The sequence below is a fragment of the Amblyraja radiata genome, chromosome 6 (assembly GCF_010909765.2).
Source record: "Amblyraja radiata isolate CabotCenter1 chromosome 6, sAmbRad1.1.pri, whole genome shotgun sequence".
Classification (NCBI taxonomy): Eukaryota; Metazoa; Chordata; class Chondrichthyes; order Rajiformes; family Rajidae; genus Amblyraja; species Amblyraja radiata.
The window spans coordinates 57,934,027-57,954,333 of NC_045961.1; the positions used below are offsets into that span (position 1 = coordinate 57,934,027).

Consider the following 20,307-nt stretch of genomic DNA (forward strand, 5'->3'; position numbering starts at 1 on the left):
CCTGATCCCCATAAACCTCAATCACCCTTGACTATAAACAATAATTATTCCACCTACAACAGTTGGATATAATTTGTTTTCTGAGCTCATATTTGGAAAGCTATCAACATGATGAATAAACATCTTCAGTGCCAACATTTTAATAGTCTGAATACATGGTGAATGAAACCGATGGAAAGGGAAAGCAGCTTCACAACCATTAAGATTATTCTGCCTCTGGAAATATGAATGGCACAGATCCACAGACGTTCTAAGAAAATGTAACAACATTGCATTTTCACGAGATTCCACTAAAGCTATTACAAATAAATTCTGATCAAAACTAAAAAATAAGCCTGGGAAGTAAAAAATAAACAAATCTTAAGAGTACGACTTAATTTATGCAATATATTAAGAAGGCAATTGAGAAATTTATTGTATGATACTTGTGTTTGTAGTTCAATGACTAAAGTTAAAAACACAAATAGTTTTCTATATAAAAAAATTATTGATCAAAATGTAAGGCATTCTGGTTTGATTTATATTATTTAACTTCTGTAGCAATGCTCATTAAATGAGATAATTTACTTCCCTTCCAAATCCAGCTCTAATCGTAGAAGCATCGCTTCTAATTTAAGCCAGACTTGTGTTAAACCTTTGAACTGTAATCAGGTTTAAATAAGAGAGGAAATTCAATTCTCAACAAGTGTAAATACAAATTTCCTGCTTTGCATTTGTGTATTAAGCATGTTGGATGCAAGTTCAGACTCCTCAGAGACAACCAACCAAACATCGTTTCTGCATATGCGCATATGAATTTCACTGTGACAATTATGTATTTATTTGCTAAGCCTCTGACCATTGGACAACATTGCATATTTAGTACTTTGTTGTAACTATTACTGTTTTTTACTGGACAATGAAGAACGGAGGGGGGGGGGGGAGGGATATTTGCTCTCGGAGAATGTTACCTTTGGTACTTTCTGATCAGCTCATAATGGGTCTATCGGCACATTATGTGTCCCAAACTACAACATAAAAATATGTGCATTGTTCAATCTTTGTGTGTAATAATATCCTGAGGACCTTTTCAATAAAACTAATTCCAGTTAATCACTAAGTAGCAAGGTTGTATGCATTTTGAAGTATTAGATTACAGCAGCGATGCCCTCCAGTAATGGCAAAAAAAAAGCTCTTTATTACATATGCTCAGCTTTGGTTTTGAGATTTAATAGCATATTAAAGGGTGATTCCTTTCCTTGATCTAATAAATTGAAAAATAAAAGTTGTTGACTGGGAAGTGCTTTTTTTTTAACCACGCCGTGATCTGGAAAAGCTGTAAAAATGTATTGTTTTTTTTTCCCATGTTGTAATTCAGATTTAAACGAGTCTTTTCAGTTAACTTGGATCATTCGAACCTTCGGGACCCCAGGTAGTGAAAGCGGATGTCTTACACCTCCTGCATTATTCAACAATGATTAACCTCGGCTAAACACTGAACAAAGCTCCAACTTAAAATGCACCTTAAGAAGCAATCTGGACCATTCCGAGTGCGCAAGTTGGCCGCGCTCTCGTGGAGCTACTGTTGAGGTTTAAAGTGTCCTTACCCGAGATCTCTTGGTAGGGGATGTTACTGAGGCTGAATCCCTTCGCACCGTACGCTTGTCTCACCTCAGAACAGGTTCGACCCTTCGCATCAGCCACAACCGAATCATAAAGCACAGTCAAGCTGAAAAGCCCCGCCACAACAGCAATAATCCAAGACATGATGTGTGCAGATAAATCTTGAAAATCCACTTTTTTTTTTGCCCAGCCCAAACCCTGACGAACTCCCTGGTAAAGTCCAAACAGTTCCGAGAGACGAAGGCGATTTCTCCAAGCAGCGCTCGCTGATCTCCACTATATGCCCCCCGGCCGTTGGTTACGGTGTTTGTGCATGTATATATTGTCTGAGAACGGTTTGCTTAGAAAAAAAAGGCAAGAAGTCCTCTATATCTCCTCGACCGATATAGTCTGGATAATGCAGAACTGCGACCAGAGGCCACCCTCATGGATCCTGTGTGTGCATGAAATCCCAATGTGTGCTCGGTCTGTGAAGTTCACTCGGACAGGCTGAGACTAAGACCTCAGAGTAATAGAGAGATCCCGGAATAAAAACCCCTCCGTCTCTGGATGTTCTCAGACCAAAGGAGCATGGTGCAAGGCAAAGCCCGGACTGGATCGTCGTGTGTGATTCGCCGGGGAAGGAAATGAGAAGCACGTCAAATCCCTAATCATATCTTCTATACACGATGTATTCCTGTCAGGTAAATCTGGCCCGCGTCAATATTTCCCTGCGAACAGTTTCGCTTGCTATCTGGATTTAAAGTTACATTTACGAACCACATATTTAAAGGGGACGGCGGATGAACTGGTAGCAAGTGAGTAAACGTAGTTCATGGAACTGCTAAAGACCTGCTGCGCTATTTAATGCATGACTGCCCAGCAGCAGCGGCCTGTGAACACAGAGCTGTTCTCTCCACCCCACCCCCACTCCAGAACTGCTGTGGAAGATAATTACAATGTTTATTTTAAAATGTCACCCATTTCTCAAAAGTAAACTGGTAGTGGTTTAGTGCCTTCCACATCTCATTTCACATGTAATGAATTTGTTTGAAGTGCAAATCTACTGCTGTGCAGACACAGTCAGCAGTCACTTTGCCTATTGCAGGATCCTACTAAAAGCATTTGGATGAATGATTGGTGTTAGCTTAGAAAAGCTACCACATCAGAAGGGTGTGTCCTTTTACATCTGCTTTGGAATCTTTTTAAATCTTTTGGACTATCAGCAAGAATAGCTCTTCCAAAACTGCGACTCTAAAATTACTGAATGCATGAATAAGTTGAATGAATGAATAACTGCGTGGACATTATTCAATTATAACCTTTGACTTATTGTCTCAGAATTGAGACTGGGACCAAAGGAGTCTTGTTGACACGAGAGAGGATTAGGCAAACGGGATGGGATAAATAAAACTAGGGAGAGAAGGGGGAGGAGAGGATAAGACGATGTGGGAAAATGTGAGGCAGAGGAATGTGGATGTTAAAAGGGTTAGGTGTGACAATGTTTTGAAGTGAAGAAAAAGCACTTGATGCAAAGAAAGGGAAGTGAATGGTACAGTAGGGAGGATAAATGGAAGGTAGAGAGGGAAATGTGCTGTGGGGGAAATTAAGAGATGGGGACGATGAAATAGAGATGGTGGAGGGTGAGGAAGGAATAAGGATGAAGTAAGGGAGGTAGAGAGTTGAAAAGGATAGATCATAAGAAGGAAACATGGAAATAGGTTGGATAATAAAGAGGAGAGGAGGGAAGCAAGAGATGGGGGAGATCATAAAGGCAGGAGAGAAAAACAAGAATGAAGAGGGGGCGGGGAATTGCTGCCCTCATCCAGGGCCATGTAACAGACAGCAAAACCAGCCTCAGTCCAAGTTTTCAAGTAAAGGGGCTCATTGTCATGGAGATTTTAAATTCGCCATGCATATGCCTCTCTCTGTTTATCTCTCATCTGTATTCTGCATTCTCCTTCTGTTTTCCCTTTCTCTTTTTCAGTTCCTTTTCCCCCTTCCTCTCTTCCTTTTCTCATTTCATCACTCTTGACTGCCTCTGCTTATTCCTGCTTCCCCTTTCTTAGTGGTCAACCTTGGAAATTGTTGAAAGTGTTGGTCATGTTGGGGAGTTAAGACAGAGTGGTTCCAACAGGGAGTCCCATGGAGGCCAACATCCGAGGCAATGTAATAAAAATTAACTTTTTACTATTTTCTTTATAACAATTCAGACACAAATGCCGGAGTAACTCAACGAGTCAGGCAGCATCTCTGGAGGGGATGGATATGTGATGTTTTAGATCGGGACCCTTCTTCAGACTTTCATTTTCTCCAGAGATGCTGCCTGACCTGCTGCTACTCTAGCATTTTGTGTCTATCTGAGACATTATCTCAGATTCCATACGGTGTGGAGTAGGTACTGACTGACATTTTGTTCTGTAAACTCCAATAATTCCATTAACTTGCTGCCCCTCTCACACCACACACCCAGAGCAACACATCACTCCATGTTGCTCTACATTGGGCACGTTGTTGACCAGCACCAGTCTGCATAACAGCTCCACTACATGAATGCTCTCCCTGGCTTGCACCACCTCTGCACATGTGGCACCCTTCAGAAATGTACCACACACTGCCACAGTTTCTTTGAAGTTTTTCATGTGACAGCCACAAGATTCCAAAAATAACCTGCAAATTAAAATATGTCCAGCTTGTAATGTTTGATACAATGCAATATTCTCAAATGTTCTCCTTAGATCTACCTTTCTATTTCTTGTTTACATGCTCTTCTTCGCCAACACCATCCATAAGTTGTATAAGTTCACTAGTAATGCCAGGTCATCCTTGCCAGTGCCGCACATAAATATGTCCAGCTTTAATTGTGATATACATGATAACATCAGATAAAGTGTTTTTCTACTTTGGCCACTGCCTCCCATAAACCTCCACATATTCTGAGATATCAAACTGCTTGTAGTACTGGATGAGCAGAATTTTTCTCCAACTGAATAATGGGAAGACTGAAACAATTGCTTAAAATCTATATTCTGCATTTCCTGTCTTCAAACCGCTCTTTAGCAAACTGAACCAGACTACTCAGAACTGATGTTATACATGCACCCGAGAGGAGATTCAAAGCACATAGCTGTGCCATCTCTAGGAACTCCTAGTTCGACCTATGTAACCTCACCAACTCAGTCCATACTTCAGCTACTCACCCATCATCCAAGTCTGGTTGCCACCAGACTTGACTGTTTCATCATACCTCTGGATTAGCTCCCTTACTCTGTAAAGTGATATTATCGCAACATTCTAATGCCTGTTTCATAACTTGGACAGAGTCCTACACAAACATATCCCATGTTTCCTGATCAATCCTATCTGTCCCATTCTCCCCTTTTCTTCTGTATCATTGCAACTTATTCTCTCAAATGTGAATCAACTGCTCTTTAATCCTTTTGACCTTTTACCAGTACGAGGGGTAGTTCACTGCAATTAATTAATTAACCTACCAGCATATCTTTGAAATGTGGAAGGAAAACCTGGAGCATCTGGTGGAAAATCATGCACTCACAGGGAAATATGCATATTCCACACAGACAAGATCAGGATTAAACCTTTGCCCTTGGAGCTGAGAACATGTTTTTAATATTATTTTTAATTACTTCAACAGGAAAAGCATAAAAAATCTGTGAATATCAGAGAAATTAAAAACTATTAAAATTAGTGATATTTTCGACAGAAGGCAAAGCTCCCTCTCCAGCTGTCCTCTGTTACACCCAGTAATGGATATTCGTGAAGCAGTTTTCTACACTATACTGTGCACAGCCCAGTCAGCATTCAGAACTTTCTGTTTGACTCGAGTGTAGAGTGACACTGATTAGCTCTTTGTATTCAGCTCGGATTTGCAGGTGTGTGGGTATGCCATATGCTGAATCTGGACATTGGGTTGGGACTAACAATATCTGGTCCATTAATTGAAAATGTATAACTTGAAGAAACAAGGATCTGCAAATGCTGGTTTACAAAAAAAAGGTGAAAAGTGCTGCAGTAACTCAGCTGGTCAGGCAGCATCCCTAGAAAACAACGTTTCAGGTTGGGATCCTTCTTCAGACCCATATAACTTGATGTTGAATCTGAATGCGTTGGCTGAAAAGGAGTTGCCTTTCCTGATGCTTACAAGAATAGAGGAGGTGAAACACAGAGATATAGAGTTGGACTGGTACAGAAAAATAAAGCAATGCTGTAATGTTCCCTGCCATTAGGAATGTATAAAACTGAAACTGGTACCAACATGATTTGGCCTTGCAAAAATAATAGCTCTCTCAATCATATAGTAATCTTCAATTGTCATTGCAATGGCACATTAATTGTCATTAAACATTCCACAGAAAATTAAAGCTGAAACTTAACCTAATACGATTTAATGCAAAATCAATGTTTCCGAAAACAAACTCGATCTCTTTGGCCCAAAGAGGGAACAATTGAAGCAATTGCCTTACTCTTATAGCTACCAATTTGTTGTTAGAGATTTTTTTAAATAAAACATGAATTTGGTCACTTTCTTTTTCTCTCTCCTTTTTATTCTACTCCTTTTTCCAATTTTTTCAAACCAATGGAATTGTTCTTGATTCATCAGGAAATAAGCAAATGCTATGACCAACCCCGGAGAAAAATCAGGGGTATTTAAAAAACAAATTTTTTTCACTTCTGATTAATTGTGGTCTACTTAACAAAGTATGGTAGCTGGAAGTAGTAGATCATATGAGGTTTAAGTATACCTGGACATAGCAACCCACAGATATTGGGGTGACCAGAAATGCAAGAATGATTGAGGCTTATGAGCACAATTTTGACCTTAAGAGATTAGTGGTAAAGCAGATATAAAACAGGCTTCCTCATGTGTAGGGGTTTTGTTTTTCCCTTTACTCCACAAAAGGATTCCCCTAGGTTCTAGACCTCGGAATTATGGTGGGATATGATAAAAGGTTGAATTGACCAGAGTGTGCCGATGAGAGAAAACAGAAACCAAGATGGACTCAAAGCAAGTCTAAAATTTACAGGCTTTATTAAACAATGAGAAATCGAATCTCACCAACACTACACAATGCGTGGCTAAACTTATGCTTTAAACTAAAACTATGGACGAAAACTATCGGGCACGTCGTAAAACTTACTTTAACACAAGTTACTTGCAAGCATACTCCCCCTTGACCTTTCTCCCCTCAACCTCCTATTTCGGGAAATTCACCAGGTCACCAGGATACTCACAGCGAAGTCGATGCAGGCCCACGAGCTGTCCAGCAGAGCAGGAAGAGCAGGAAGAGAGAGAGAGTTCTGGCTTGACTTCGGCTTTTATACCTGAGCTTCCTTTGAAACCCCCAGGTGGTCCTCTGGATAGAAGGGGTTCTTTTGATGTTTCCCAGTTTCGATCTGGCATGAACAATAGGCTTCCGATGATAAGGGGTTTGCTGATGTCATGATCCCTCAGCCTGATCGTTATCATCCCCGATGGTGATTGTGCTTGTGCTGGCCTGTTTACCCCCGTCTGCTGAAGCTTGGTTCCTCCCTTTGTGTATCCAAGAGAATCTCGTTATCTCCGTCTCAGCCTTTCCTGTTCACACCGTTGTGTGATGTCCAAGTCCACAGGCCAGACGGGTTTGATTCTTGATGTGTATTGGGGGGGGTTTTTCCGTTGCAGCCAGCAAATTTGTCTTTTAAGATATCCATGTGCTTATTCAATTTCTTCCATAATTTTGGAGGATTTGCCCAAATAACTTACATGCCCCTACGACACGTCCAGGCTCGCACGGACCGTGTCGATTGACAAAGTTAGTGGGCAATCCTCCAGCCTCAAGAGCTGTAAACACTCCTGGTGAGAAGGTGAAATTATGTACCCCGAAAGCCCCCTTAATCGCTAAACTAGGCCCTCGAAGCACATTAACTTACACTATACACCTTTTACTTTACATCAATCCCACAAACCATACAGTACCCTCACGACCATTCCCTGAAAATGCAGGGATTACAACTTATGTACAAAAACTATTGCACTAGAGTACAGACATTTTACAGTGATGGGGTGTCGTTATGGTGACGTCGGGCGGCTCGATTTACCAGCTGTTGTAATTTGGCCATCCTCCTCCGCCTTTTAAATTTGCAATTAATGCATAGCAAATACACCACAATTATCATCTGGCAGATGATCAGAACATGGGACACGATGCGGACCCATGCTGGTACTATGATCCAGGACTCCAGGTCCCACCAACTTGGAGACTTGATCTCTTCGATCTCCCTGGCGATATCCAGAGTCTTTTGTTCCAGGGAGAAGAAGTGTTTGTGCGACAACTCGACCGCCACCAGCAACTCTTTTAATTTTTCATTCACTGGGGGAATATCATACCCAAAATGGGCAACATAGTCAAATAAGTCAGTTACATTTTCTCGTACCGAGAGGTGAACCGAAGAAGGTTCCGGGATGGGTAATATTCGCTGCTGTGCCACATGGACTTCTGCCCTGGGTTTAAAGCAGAAGCTGCTGTGCGGTATCGGGCACCACAGCTGTGATCCGTGCTGATACCGCTGGGCACTTGTGGTGACACAGTACGTCCCACTGCCTATATACGCCACCTGTGGAGGGACATGGTCTGCCGCCATCGCCTCCATGGTGCAGTTTATAGGCTGTGCCCCAACAGTCCTGAACCCACACTGAGGCCTAGCCTCAGCGCCCATGTGCTGGGGACACAGGATTACCTGTGCTCCCCGGCTCCGACAACCCAAAAGGTCAATGCCTGTCACAGCTTGCTCCCTCACTATGACATAGGGCGGGACCTTCCCGTAGCGAATATGCACCCCCCCACGAACAACTCCCACGTTCTCCACTCGGTACAGAGGAGCTGGTCGTGCCGAGGTTCCCATTACCGGGATTCGTACGACCACTCCCATTATGGTGTGATTGGATTTTCCGCAATCCACCGGTACCGGGTAGGCCTCGGAGGCCACACGAAGCTGACAAGGACTCAAAGTGCTGTTATAAGGGTGTAGCGCTGCTAGGTGCTGGTTGCTTATCCAGGAGGGGACCCGACCTTGCCTCAGGTCTTCCAGGTTGCTCCTCCCCTCCCCCAACAACCACGCACCATACAGCCCACACACCTCATTCTGTGCAGCCTGATCGGACGCATTCCGGTCCTCTTTAATCAAAGCGTTTATCGTTTTTGCATGTGTCTCCAATTGTGCTATGATTTCTTTTAGATGTAGAGTCATTGCCACCTCTTCGTGCAGTCCCGATCCTACCACCGCATTTTCCTCCCCCAGAACCTTTCTTAACTGGCCCTTTAACTGATTGATCTGCAAGGCCAGTTCTACGTTGTCCATGCTATTAATAATAGACGTCCCCGTGTTAAATGCTGTAAACCCGTCATTAACCACCCCTCGTCTTTGCCTACCGGACCCCAAAGTGAAATCCCCTCCCCCGCGGTACATCTCTTCTATGTCTATGTCCCCAAAATCCAGGTTGTGGAATTTCTGGAACATGACTTTTAATTCCGTCTCGCGGGGGCACCATGCGGGTAACCGCACTTCAGTCAAATCCGATGGACTCCTCCGTGACCCCGCGACGCGCCACGCTCATCCGGAGGCACATCATTGCCATCATCCATACGGCAGGGCTACTTATCTGGAAAACAAAGCAAAACACCTCCTTGCCTCCACAGAGCTATCCGCCTAAAATGGCATTTGGGATTTTGATTTGTCTGTTGTGGTCTACTTTTCCACAGCACATCCCTTCGATCCCGTACTGTCTGTCCCTGTACTCCCCTGTAGCTATACAAAACCTTATATCTAATTACGCTAACTACATCTACTTACACACAAACCAATGCTATATACAACGCCACCCGTCTCCGGGTGGCCAACTCATAACTGGTCCCCGTCACGCTGGGGCCACCCCTCTGGTGGGCCCTCCCGTGCAGGCCAGAACTCCTCCTGTTGAGGGGCCTGACTGCCCCTCACCTCCCTTTGCACTACGGGGTTTTGAGTTACCCCTACGTTCCCTGTGGAGACTGGGCTCCCTCCAGCCGCACTCCGTAGTGCCCTGTTTCGGCCACTCTCCTTCCCGGCCCTCCTGTGGCCGGCCCCAGCCCTAGGTTTAATTAGGGATGGGGACCACCTTACTGGGGGTTTAGTGACCCTGTCACTCCTACGTCTGACTGGGGGTTCCCACACCAGAGGTGATACCTCCATCTCCTCTGCTTCTGCTAGTTCTGCCTCTCTTAGGCAATCTACGGTACCTGCCTGCGGAGGGCTGGAGTCAGCCTCCTTCTCCGCTGCTTCCAGTCCTCGCCCTGGAACACAGCCGGCTACTTCAGGCTGACTACCGGTGGACTCACCTGGCTCCCCTACGGTTTCCACATCAACCCGGGTCTGTTCTTGATCTTTACCCCCATACGGTCCCTCTATCATCTCCTGCCTGCAAATGGCTGCTGAGGCAGCCTTTAAAATGGGATCTTGTGCCTGGACCATGGTCAGGTCCGGGGCCAAAACCACTCCCGCACTCTCCTTTTCGCGAGGCTGCTCCCTGGCTGCAGCTACCTGTCCTTCCTCATGGGGATCCCATGCTTTCCCACTCCTGGCTCCTTCCCTGGCCAAGCAATCCGCCCTCTGATTTCCCTCGCCTCGTGGACTATAGGGCGCCCTACTAGATAGAGGTGATGTACGGGGGTTGTCCGTGTGGACAATGCTACTGGAAGCACCAATGTCCAGCAGATAACTCCCGACCACATCCTGGACCTCCATCTTGACCCAGGGTCTCCCACATGGGCTACACTCTAACGGGCATAGGAATGTGGGCTGTTTCGCTGGCAGTCATAAAGGTGCCGGGGGTACGGATACGGGCGCACCCTGGCCAGTTGCCATGGCTACCTGTCCAGACCCTCCCGCCTTTGACTGCAAATAGGTCAATAGATCACTTAAATCTATTGTTACCTCCGGGGCTGGGTCGGCTGTTACCGGGGTCCTACCCCCCACTGCTCTACTTAGGTTTCTGCACTCCCTCTTGTAGTGCCCGGGCTTCCCACACCCGTAGCACACCAGCCTCATCTCGGAAGAGGTCTGGCTGCCTTCCTGTTTCCACTGCCTCCTTTTGGGGGGTGCCGGTACTATTTCGTGCACCTTGCCCTTAAAGGGCTCCTCCTCACTTCTCACCCCATTGCGATACGCAAGGGTGAGCTTCCTGATCACCTCCGCCTCGTTAAGGTTTGGGTCAGCTGGGTCGAACCAGTGCTCGGCCTTTGCCCTAACTCGCGGGAGGCAATTCGCCACCAGAGTCTTCAGCCAGTGAGCTGTTCTCCCATCTAAATTCTGCCTATCTAAAGGCATCCCACACGCTCCCTCATACACTGCCCACAGCCTGTCTGCGAACATGTCCGGGGACTCAGCTACCTGCTGCTTCGTCTCCCCCACCCTGGTGAAAGGACTACCCTGATTCAACCCCATGGCCTCCAGAACCGCTGTCTGTGCCGCTACCCATGTTTCAGGTCTTCCCCCTTCCCTGGAGGTCACTGCCTTGCATAGGTATGAATCTAGGGTCATCAGTAGCAGCTTTACCCGTTCTACCTCATCGCAATCGTTTATGTCGGCTGCCTGCTGCACCTCCATAAAATGCAATGACGGGTCTCCTGCCCTGGTTAACCTGGGAACCTGAGCCACCATCCCCCTCAGCACATGTGCCCCATGGGGAATGATGATATCACTCTCTATGGGCCCCCTATCTGCCTGCCCTACCGGGGGACCATATTTCCTTTGCCGTGCCGGGCACATCTGCCCTACTCTGGGCTGTTGCCCCTTTACCCCTGGCTCTCCCACCATGATCGGTAACCCCACCACCTCGTGATGTGCTACACATGGCGCGGAAGCCGCTAACTGAGGGTGCTCTCCCGCCCCTCCTTGGGCCTGTCCCTCCCCAGACAACCCGAACCCCACCTGCCGACCCGGACCTATCCCCGGCGCCTCAGGAGGCGGTCTATTCCCCTTTGCCCCTGGGGAATCATCTGCTGAGGGAAGCCCGCTGCCCCCAGGGGACCCCCCTGGTCCTACCAGGTGAACCCGTCCCCTAGTCTTGGACAGAGTCTCCTCCAGCTGCGCTATCCTTGCCTGGCAAGGCCCGTGATCGCTATTGCCTAGCTCGCTACGGGCCACCCTGTATGCTGCTTGTATATCCTGGAACTTTCCCTCCAGCTCCCTGCACTTCTGTGTACTCTGAGCCAGGAGTTCCTGGGCGTTCCATTCCCTCTCCTTTGCCTCTACCACCTGGCATTGGAGGAATTCCTGGGCATTTCTGTGGGACTCCCTCGCCTGCAAGATACACTGCCTGGCTTTACTGCATTCCTCAGATAGCCCTTCCCCTTCTCTAGCGCTTTCTTCAGCGCTGGCCCTAGCTTCTCTCAGTTGCTCTTCCAGTCTATCTATCTGTCTCTGCATATTGGCCACCTGCTGTGATAAGCACGCTAGCCAAACTGCCTTTTCCTGCCCTTTACTATACGCTTTGCTTTCCGTCCATTGAGCTGCTGCTTCTGCGGGCTGCTCAGCTCTCAACAGTGCTATCACCCATTGTTTGGTGAGATTGATCTTTTTAAACAGATAAGAGGAGATTCTCTCCTCCATCTTGCTACGTTCTCTCACCCCCTCTGACAAATCACATATCCCAAACCACCGAGGTCCTGCCATGGTCGCCATTCTGTAGGGGTTTTGTTTTTCCCTTTACTCCACAAAAGGATTCCCCTAGGTTCTAGACCTCGGAATTATGGTGGGATATGATAAAAGGTTGAATTGACCAGAGTGTGCCGATGAGAGAAAACAGAAACCAAGATGGACTCAAAGCAAGTCTAAAATTTACAGGCTTTATTAAACAATGAGAAATCGAATCTCACCAACACTACACAATGCGTGGCTAAACTTATGCTTTAAACTAAAACTATGGACGAAAACTATCGGGCACGTCGTAAAACTTACTTTAACACAAGTTACTTGCAAGCATACTCCCCCTTGACCTTTCTCCCCTCAACCTCCTATTTCGGGAAATTCACCAGGTCACCAGGATACTCACAGCGAAGTCGATGCAGGCCCACGAGCTGTCCAGCAGAGCAGGAAGAGCAGGAAGAGAGAGAGAGTTCTGGCTTGACTTCGGCTTTTATACCTGAGCTTCCTTTGAAACCCCCAGGTGGTCCTCTGGATAGAAGGGGTTCTTTTGATGTTTCCCAGTTTCGATCTGGCATGAACAATAGGCTTCCGATGATAAGGGGTTTGCTGATGTCATGATCCCTCAGCCTGATCGTTATCATCCCCGATGGTGATTGTGCTTGTGCTGGCCTGTTTACCCCCGTCTGCTGAAGCTTGGTTCCTCCCTTTGTGTATCCAAGAGAATCTCGTTATCTCCGTCTCAGCCTTTCCTGTTCACACCGTTGTGTGATGTCCAAGTCCACAGGCCAGACGGGTTTGATTCTTGATGTGTATTGGGGGGGGTTTTTCCGTTGCAGCCAGCAAATTTGTCTTTTAAGATATCCATGTGCTTATTCAATTTCTTCCATAATTTTGGAGGATTTGCCCAAATAACTTACACATGTTAGGAAAAAGGACTATGCTTTGCAGCTAAAAGATTTATCACTATTCTAAACAAAGCATGTCACAAAGAATTGTCAACAACAAGTCACTTTTGAGAAATCAACATTGCCATTTTTTTAATAAGGAAGAATTTGCAGTGTTTCTTTCACATTCCCCAATGTTCTAAAATAATTCACAGCGCGACATTTAAAACAAAATGCAGTGTCAGTCAGTTTGTAGGTAAACATCATATGAAAGTTGCACAGATAGCAATTGAAAAAATATTTTCTTTTTGGAGGGGGGGGGGGGGGTGTATTCTCACGTGGCACTAAATAGTGGGTGCATAGCAATGATTAAATTGTTTGATAAGGGGATATGAGAGTATTCATATTCACTTTACAAATGCATGTGGTGGTTCAGTTAAAATTTTCATCCAAAAGATCGCACCTCACACCAAAATGGTCCAAAAGTTTCAGCCTAAATAATCTGCCCTTTTCTTGGAGTGTGGCTTGAACCAGCAAACTTCCGACCGTGTCTGCACATGCTTAAAAACTGTTCATAAGTAAGATCTTCCCATTTGAATGAAAAAGTATCGACCCAAAATAAGTATATCTGTTAATGTTGCCTGATATACTGAGTGATTCCAACATTTCTGATCGGATTAGGCCAATTCTGCTCTTGTTTGACACCACACACGCTTTTTCCAGTAGGGATCACTAAATAGCATTGAGGAACCTTTCTTTTTTGTCCCATAAATCAATGAAAGGAACAATGTTAAACTACAGGTAGACACAAAAAGCTGGAGTAACTCAGCAGGACAGGCAGCATCTCTAGAGAGAATTAATGGGTGAGGTTTTGGGTCGAGACCTTTTTAAACTATATATTTCAAACAAGTTCACTTTTTAATGTTAGGAAGGAACTGCAGTAGCTGTTTTAAACTGAAGATAGACACAAATAGCTGGAGTAACTCAGCGGGACAGGCAGCATCTCTGGAGAGAAGGAATGGGTCACGTTTTGGGTTGAGACCCGAAACGTCACCCATTCCTTCTCTCCAGAGAGGCTGCCTGTCATATGTTACACCAGATTTTTGTGTCTATTTACACTTTTAAATGTAATTGATTCACAAGTCTTTAAACACCATAAATTGTGTGTGTTCTCTAAAATATATTAGGTCTTTTGTATGGAATGTGCCATCACACACTTCCTGCAATACTTTATATCATTCATGGCGACGTGCAATTTTATTCCAACCTGGGTAAATTTATTCTAATGAACAGTTGAAGTAAAGTTCTTGCTACAAAATAGACTCTCAACCTTGGCATCTATTTACTCCAGAGGTTACAATTAAGAAGGTTAACACAAATTACAGTAAATGTTTAGTTATCTCACAAACTGGAACATTTCAATAACTGACATTTAAGAGGGTGTGGAGGCCAGCATTAGAACTTGTCAAGGAAGTACCAAGGCTGACTCTTGATTAACCAGTATATTGATTTAGCAGCATCTGTTGTTGCTGACACCTACCAAGCTTTAATTATAAATGCTGGTTGAGTTCAAGCTATTCAAAAATATTTTTTTTCCTTGAAAATATTGGATCTAAATGGGCAGGACAATATTGATTTGGATTATATTAAAAGCAAAGAACAAAAGTGGAAGGATTTCTGAAATATGTTCAGGGGAGCTTCATTGACGTATGTATGTTCATCGACAAGTCCTACAGTAAGATTGTTACACCTAAGGTACTGGAAGAAAGATGGTGGGTGACGGTGAGAAAAGGAGGGAAACATGGAATGCAAACGTCCCCAGGTGTTGTACCTCTTGTGACCAGGTTCACCCACTTAGAAGCTGTCAGGACAGAAGACGTTATCACACTGAGCGGCGGACTGGCTTGCGAAGCAAAAAGGGCTGTTGAGCCAAAACCAAAGATGCCAACGTTAGGCAACGCCATTGTAGTTGGAGACTCCATTGTGAGAGGTACGGAGAGGGGTTTCTGCGGCATCAGACGGGATTCGAGGATGGTGTGCTGCCTCCCTGGTGCCAGGATCCAGGACGTCATGGACAGATTGCAGAAAATCCTCAAGGGTGGTGAGCAGCCGGAAGTGGTAGTGCATGTCAGCACAAACAATGTCGGAAAGAAGGAGATTAATATTCTGCAGCGTGACTTTAGAGAGCTCGGAAAAATGCTGAAAAGCAGGACCTCCAGGGTGGTTATCTCCGGTTGGCTTCCAGTTCCTCGTGCTGGTGAGAGCAGGAACAGGGAGATATGGGACCTGAATGTGTGGCTGAGGAACTGGTGCAGGGGGCAGGGATTTAGATTCTTAGATCACTGGGATCTGTTTTGGAGTAAGGGGGAACTGTACAAAAGGAACGGATTGCATCTTAACAGGTGGGGGACCAGCATTCAGGCAGGCAGGTTTGCCACTGCTGCACGGGTGGTTTTAAACTGAATAAAGGGGGTGGGGTGTTAAATGGGATAGTCGAAGATGGAGTTAAAGGGAAAGAGAGTAAAGGGATAGTTAATGACCCCAGATTTAATGGGAAAGGAAGCTCACACAGGGATAGGAGAGTATGGCCAAATGTAATAGGGATCGATGTGAAAGGTGAGATGCGTAAGGAATTAAAAGTATTGTATATGAATGCGCGAAATATAAGAAGTAAAGTAGATGAGCTTGAGGCTCAGTTAGAGGTTGGTAGATATGACATTGTGGGGATTACTGAGACGTGGCTGCAGGAGGATTGGGCCTGGGAACTTAATATTCTGGGTTATACATCCTATAGAAAGGACAGGCAGGTGGGCAGAGGAGGGGGGGGTAGCTCTGCTGGTGAGGGACGGAATTCAGTCCCTTGCGAGGGAAGACATGGGGACTGACGAGGTAGAGTCACCGTGGATTGAGTTGAGGAATTGTAAAGGCAAGAAGACACTAATTGGTGTTATCTACAGACCCCCAAATAGTAGCCCGGATGTAGGGTATAAGTTGCAGCAGGAGTTAAAACTGGCATGTAACAAAGGTAATGCCACTATGGTGATGGAGGATTTCAATATGCAGGTAGACTGGGAAAATCAGGTTGGTTCAGGACCCCAAGAAAGAGAGTTTGTAGAATGCCTCCGCCGACCTCCATTACAATAAGGCAATTCTGGATTTAGTGTTGTCCAATGAACCAGATATGATAAGAGAACTCGAGATAAAAGAACCGCTTGGAGGTAGTGATCATAATATGATTAGATTTAATCTGCAATTTGAGAAGGAGAAGGTTAAATCAGAAGTGTCAGTGATGCAGTTGAATAAAGGGGACTATGGAGCCATGAGAGGGGAGCTGGCCAAGGTAGACTGGAAAGGAATTCTAGCAGGAATGACGGTGGAACAGCAATGGCAGGAATTTCTGGGCATAATCCGGAAGACGCAGGATCATTTCATTCCAAAAAGGAAGAAAGATTCTAAGGGGAGTAGGAGGCAACCGTGGCTGACAAGAGAAGTTAGGGATAGAATAAAACTAAAAGAAAAGATGTATAACACAGCAAAGAGTGGCCGGAAGTGAGAGAATTGGGAAACTTTCATTGGACAACAGAAGGAAACAAAACGGGCAATACGGGCTGAAAAGATGAAGTACGAAGGGAAGCTGGCCAGGAATATAAAGAAGGACAGTAAAAGTTTCTTTAGATATGTAAGGGAAAAAGAGTAGCAAAGTCAAATATGGGTCCCTTGAAGGCAATCAAACAATCTCCCAGATGTACTGGAGGACAGAGGATCTAAGGGGGTAGAGGAACTGAAATAAATTTTCATTAGGCGAGAAATAGTATTGGGTAGGCTAATGGGACTGAGGGATGATAAATCCCCTGGGCCTGATGGTCTGCATGCCAGGGTCCTCAGGGAGGTGGCTCTAGAAATTGTGGACGCATTGGTGAACATTTTCCAATGTTCAATAGATTCAGGATCAGTTCCTGTGGACTGGAGGATAGCTAATGTTATTCCACTTTTCAAGAAAGGAGCGAGAGAGAAAACGGGGAATTACAGACCAGTTAGCCTGACTTCGGTGGTGGGAAAGATGCTGGAGTCAATTATTAAAGAGGTAATCAAGTTTGCTGACGACACCACTATTGTGGGGCGTATCACTGATGGGGATGAGTCAGAGTACAGAAGAGAGATCGAGCAACTGTCCATATGGTGCCAGCGCAATAACCTGGCCCTCAACACCAGCAAAACCAAGGAACTGATTGTGGACTTTGGAAGGAGTAGGAGGGGGACCCACAGCCCCATTTATATCAACGGGTCGATGGTTGAAAGGGTCAAGAGCTTCAAATTCCTGGGCGTGCACATCTCTGAAGATCTTTCCTGGTCCGAGAACACTAATGCAATCATCAAAAAAGCACATCAGCGCCTCTACTTCCTGAGAAGATTACGGAGAGTCGGATTGTCAAGGAAGACTCTCTCTAATTTCTACAGGTGCACAGTCGAGAGCATGCTGACCGGTTGCATCGTGGCTTGGTTCGGCAATTTGAGCGCCCTGGAAAGGAAAAGACTACAAAAAGTAGTAAACACTGCCCAGTCCATCATCGGCTCTGACCTTCCTTCCATCGAGGGGATCTATCGCAGTCGCTGCCTCAAAAAGGCTGGCAGTATCATGAAAGACCCACACCATCCGGGCCACACACTCATCTCCCTGCTACCTTCAGGTAGAAGGTACAGGAGCCTGAAGACTGCAACAACCAGGTTCAGGAATAGTTACTTCCCCTCAGCCATCAGGCTATTAAACCTGGCTCGGACAAAACTCTGATTATTACCAACCACTTTCTGTTATTTGCACTATCAGTTTATTTATTCATGTGTGTATATATTTATATCATGGTATATGGACACATTTATCTGTTTTGTAGTAAATGCCTACTATTTTCTGTGTGCTTAAGCAAAGCAAGAATTTCATTGTCCTATACAGGGACACATGACAATAAACTAACTTGAACTTGAACTTGAACTAATAATGGGGCATCTGGATAGCAGTAAAAGGATTAGTCCAAGTCAACATGGATTTATGAAAGGGAAATCATGCTTGACTAATCTTCTGGAATTTTTTGAAGATGTGACAAGTAAAATGGATGAAGGGGTGCCAGTGGATGTAGTATATCTAGACTTTCAGAAAGCCTTTGATAAGGTCCCGCACGGGAGACTGGTGACTAAAATTAGAGCACATGGTGTTGACATGGATAGAAAATTGGTTGGCAGACTGAAAGCAAAGAGTAGGGGTGAACGGATCCTTCTCAGAATGGCAGGCAGTGGTGAGAGGAGTGCCACAAGGCTCGGTGTTGGGGCCGCAACTGTTTACCATATATATTAATGATTTGGAAGAGGGAATTAGGAGTAACACTAGCAAGTTTGCGGATGACACAAAGCTGGGTGGCAGTGTGAACTGTGAAGAGGATGTTAGGAGGTTGCAGGGTGACCTGGACAGGTTGAGTGAGTGGGCAGATGCGTGGCAGATGCAGTATAATATAGATAAATGTGAGGTTATCCACTTTGGTGGCAAAAACAAGGGGGCAGATTATTATCTCAATGGGGTTAGGTTGGGTAAGGGGGAGGTGCAGCGAGACCTGGGCGTCCTTGTACACCGGTCACTGAAAGTTGGCTTACAGGTACAGCAGCCAGTGAAGAAAGCTAATGGAATGTTGGCCTTCATAACAAGAGGATTTCAGTTTAAGAGTAAAGAGGTTCTTCTGCAGTTGTACAGGGCTCTGGTGAGACCACATCTGGAGTATTGTATACAGTTTTGGTCTCCTAATTTGATGACGGACATCCTTGTGATTGAGGCAGTGCAGCGTAGGTTCACGAGATTGATCCCTGGGATGGCGGGACTGTCATATGAGGAAAGATTGAAAAGACTAGGCTTGTATTCACTGGAGTTTAGAAGGTTGAGGGGGGATCTTATAGAAACATTTAAAATTATAAAAGGACTGGACAAGCTAGATGCAGGAAAAATGTTCCCAATGTTGGGCGAGTCCAGAACCAGGGGCCACAGTCTTAGAATAAGGGGGAGGTCATTTAAGACAGGTGAGAAAAAACTTTTTCACCCAGAGAGTTGTGAATTTGTGGAATTCCCTTCCACAGAGGGCAGTGGAGGCCAAGTCATTGGATGGATTTAAGAGAGAGTTAGATAGAGCTCTAGGGGCTAGTGGACTCAAGGGGTATGGGGAGAAGGTAGGCACGGGTTATTGATAGGGGACGATCAGCAATGATGACAATGAATGGCGGTGCTGGCTCGAAGGGCCAAATGGCCTCCACCTGCACCTATTTTCTATGTTTCTATGTTTTGTACGTAGGCTTTTCGTCCATTAAGCAGAGGTCCATTGTTAGATCTGGCTCTGAGGAGTGAGATCGGCCAAGTAGACCTAATAAATCAATTGACAGTGGATGAACAATTGGCACATAAAACTGTTATGGCTCAAGGATTACATAAATAAAAACAAGAAATGTTGGAGATATTGAGCAGGTTCAGCAGCAATCATGGAAAGATGAGTAGAGATACCACTTCAGTTTGGTGAACTGGGAGAAAGCAAGTGAAATGAATAATTCAAGAGAAATCCATGATGACTCTGGTAAACTGAGGGGAGAGGGCAAAGAGAAAATATGATACTAGAATGCCAGCTAACATAGCAGAGAGCAAGGTCTTCCATGGACATGTGAATTGTAAGAAAAATGCAGTGGGCCAGTAAGGACCAAGAAGTAATCTAGGTATAAATGTGGAAATTAACTCTGGAATTATTGATGAATACTTTGTATTGTATTGTATTGATGCTGACAAAGGAAGACGATTTGTCAAATTTTGAATGGAAGCCAACATAGCAAAGTTAATGGTGAGTGAAAATTGATAAGGAGAAGCTATTGAAGAGGCTGGTTATACTTTAAGGAAATAAATCACATTAGACAACAGGAAATCATCCTACGTTGGTGATGGAAGTGGGACGGGAAATTTATATTCGCCCCAAAATACTGGGGATGTGCCAGAGGTTTAGAAAAAGATAAATGAGAAAACCTCAGTCAGAATTTTGTATAAGGACTGGGCAGTTAGATTTCAGAAATAATAGACGGGGAGACGGGGGGGGGGGGGGCATAGAGGTTTGAATTAGCAAAGTTGAACAATTATATTTTTGTTAAA

General features: G+C 45.1%; 1 protein-coding gene across 1 annotated transcript in view; it reads right to left on the reverse strand.

Moving 5' to 3' along the window:
- The window catches only part of gpc6 (glypican 6), a 745,006-nt gene extending 742,625 nt beyond the window's left edge, over window positions 1-2,381 (reverse strand). The window contains exon 1 of the mRNA XM_033022925.1: window positions 1,587-2,381. Within this exon, the coding sequence (XP_032878816.1) occupies window positions 1,587-1,746 (160 nt within the window). The 5' untranslated portion in view covers window positions 1,747-2,381. The remainder of the gene's footprint in view (window positions 1-1,586) is intronic.
- Window positions 2,382-20,307: the final 17,926 nt, after the last annotated feature.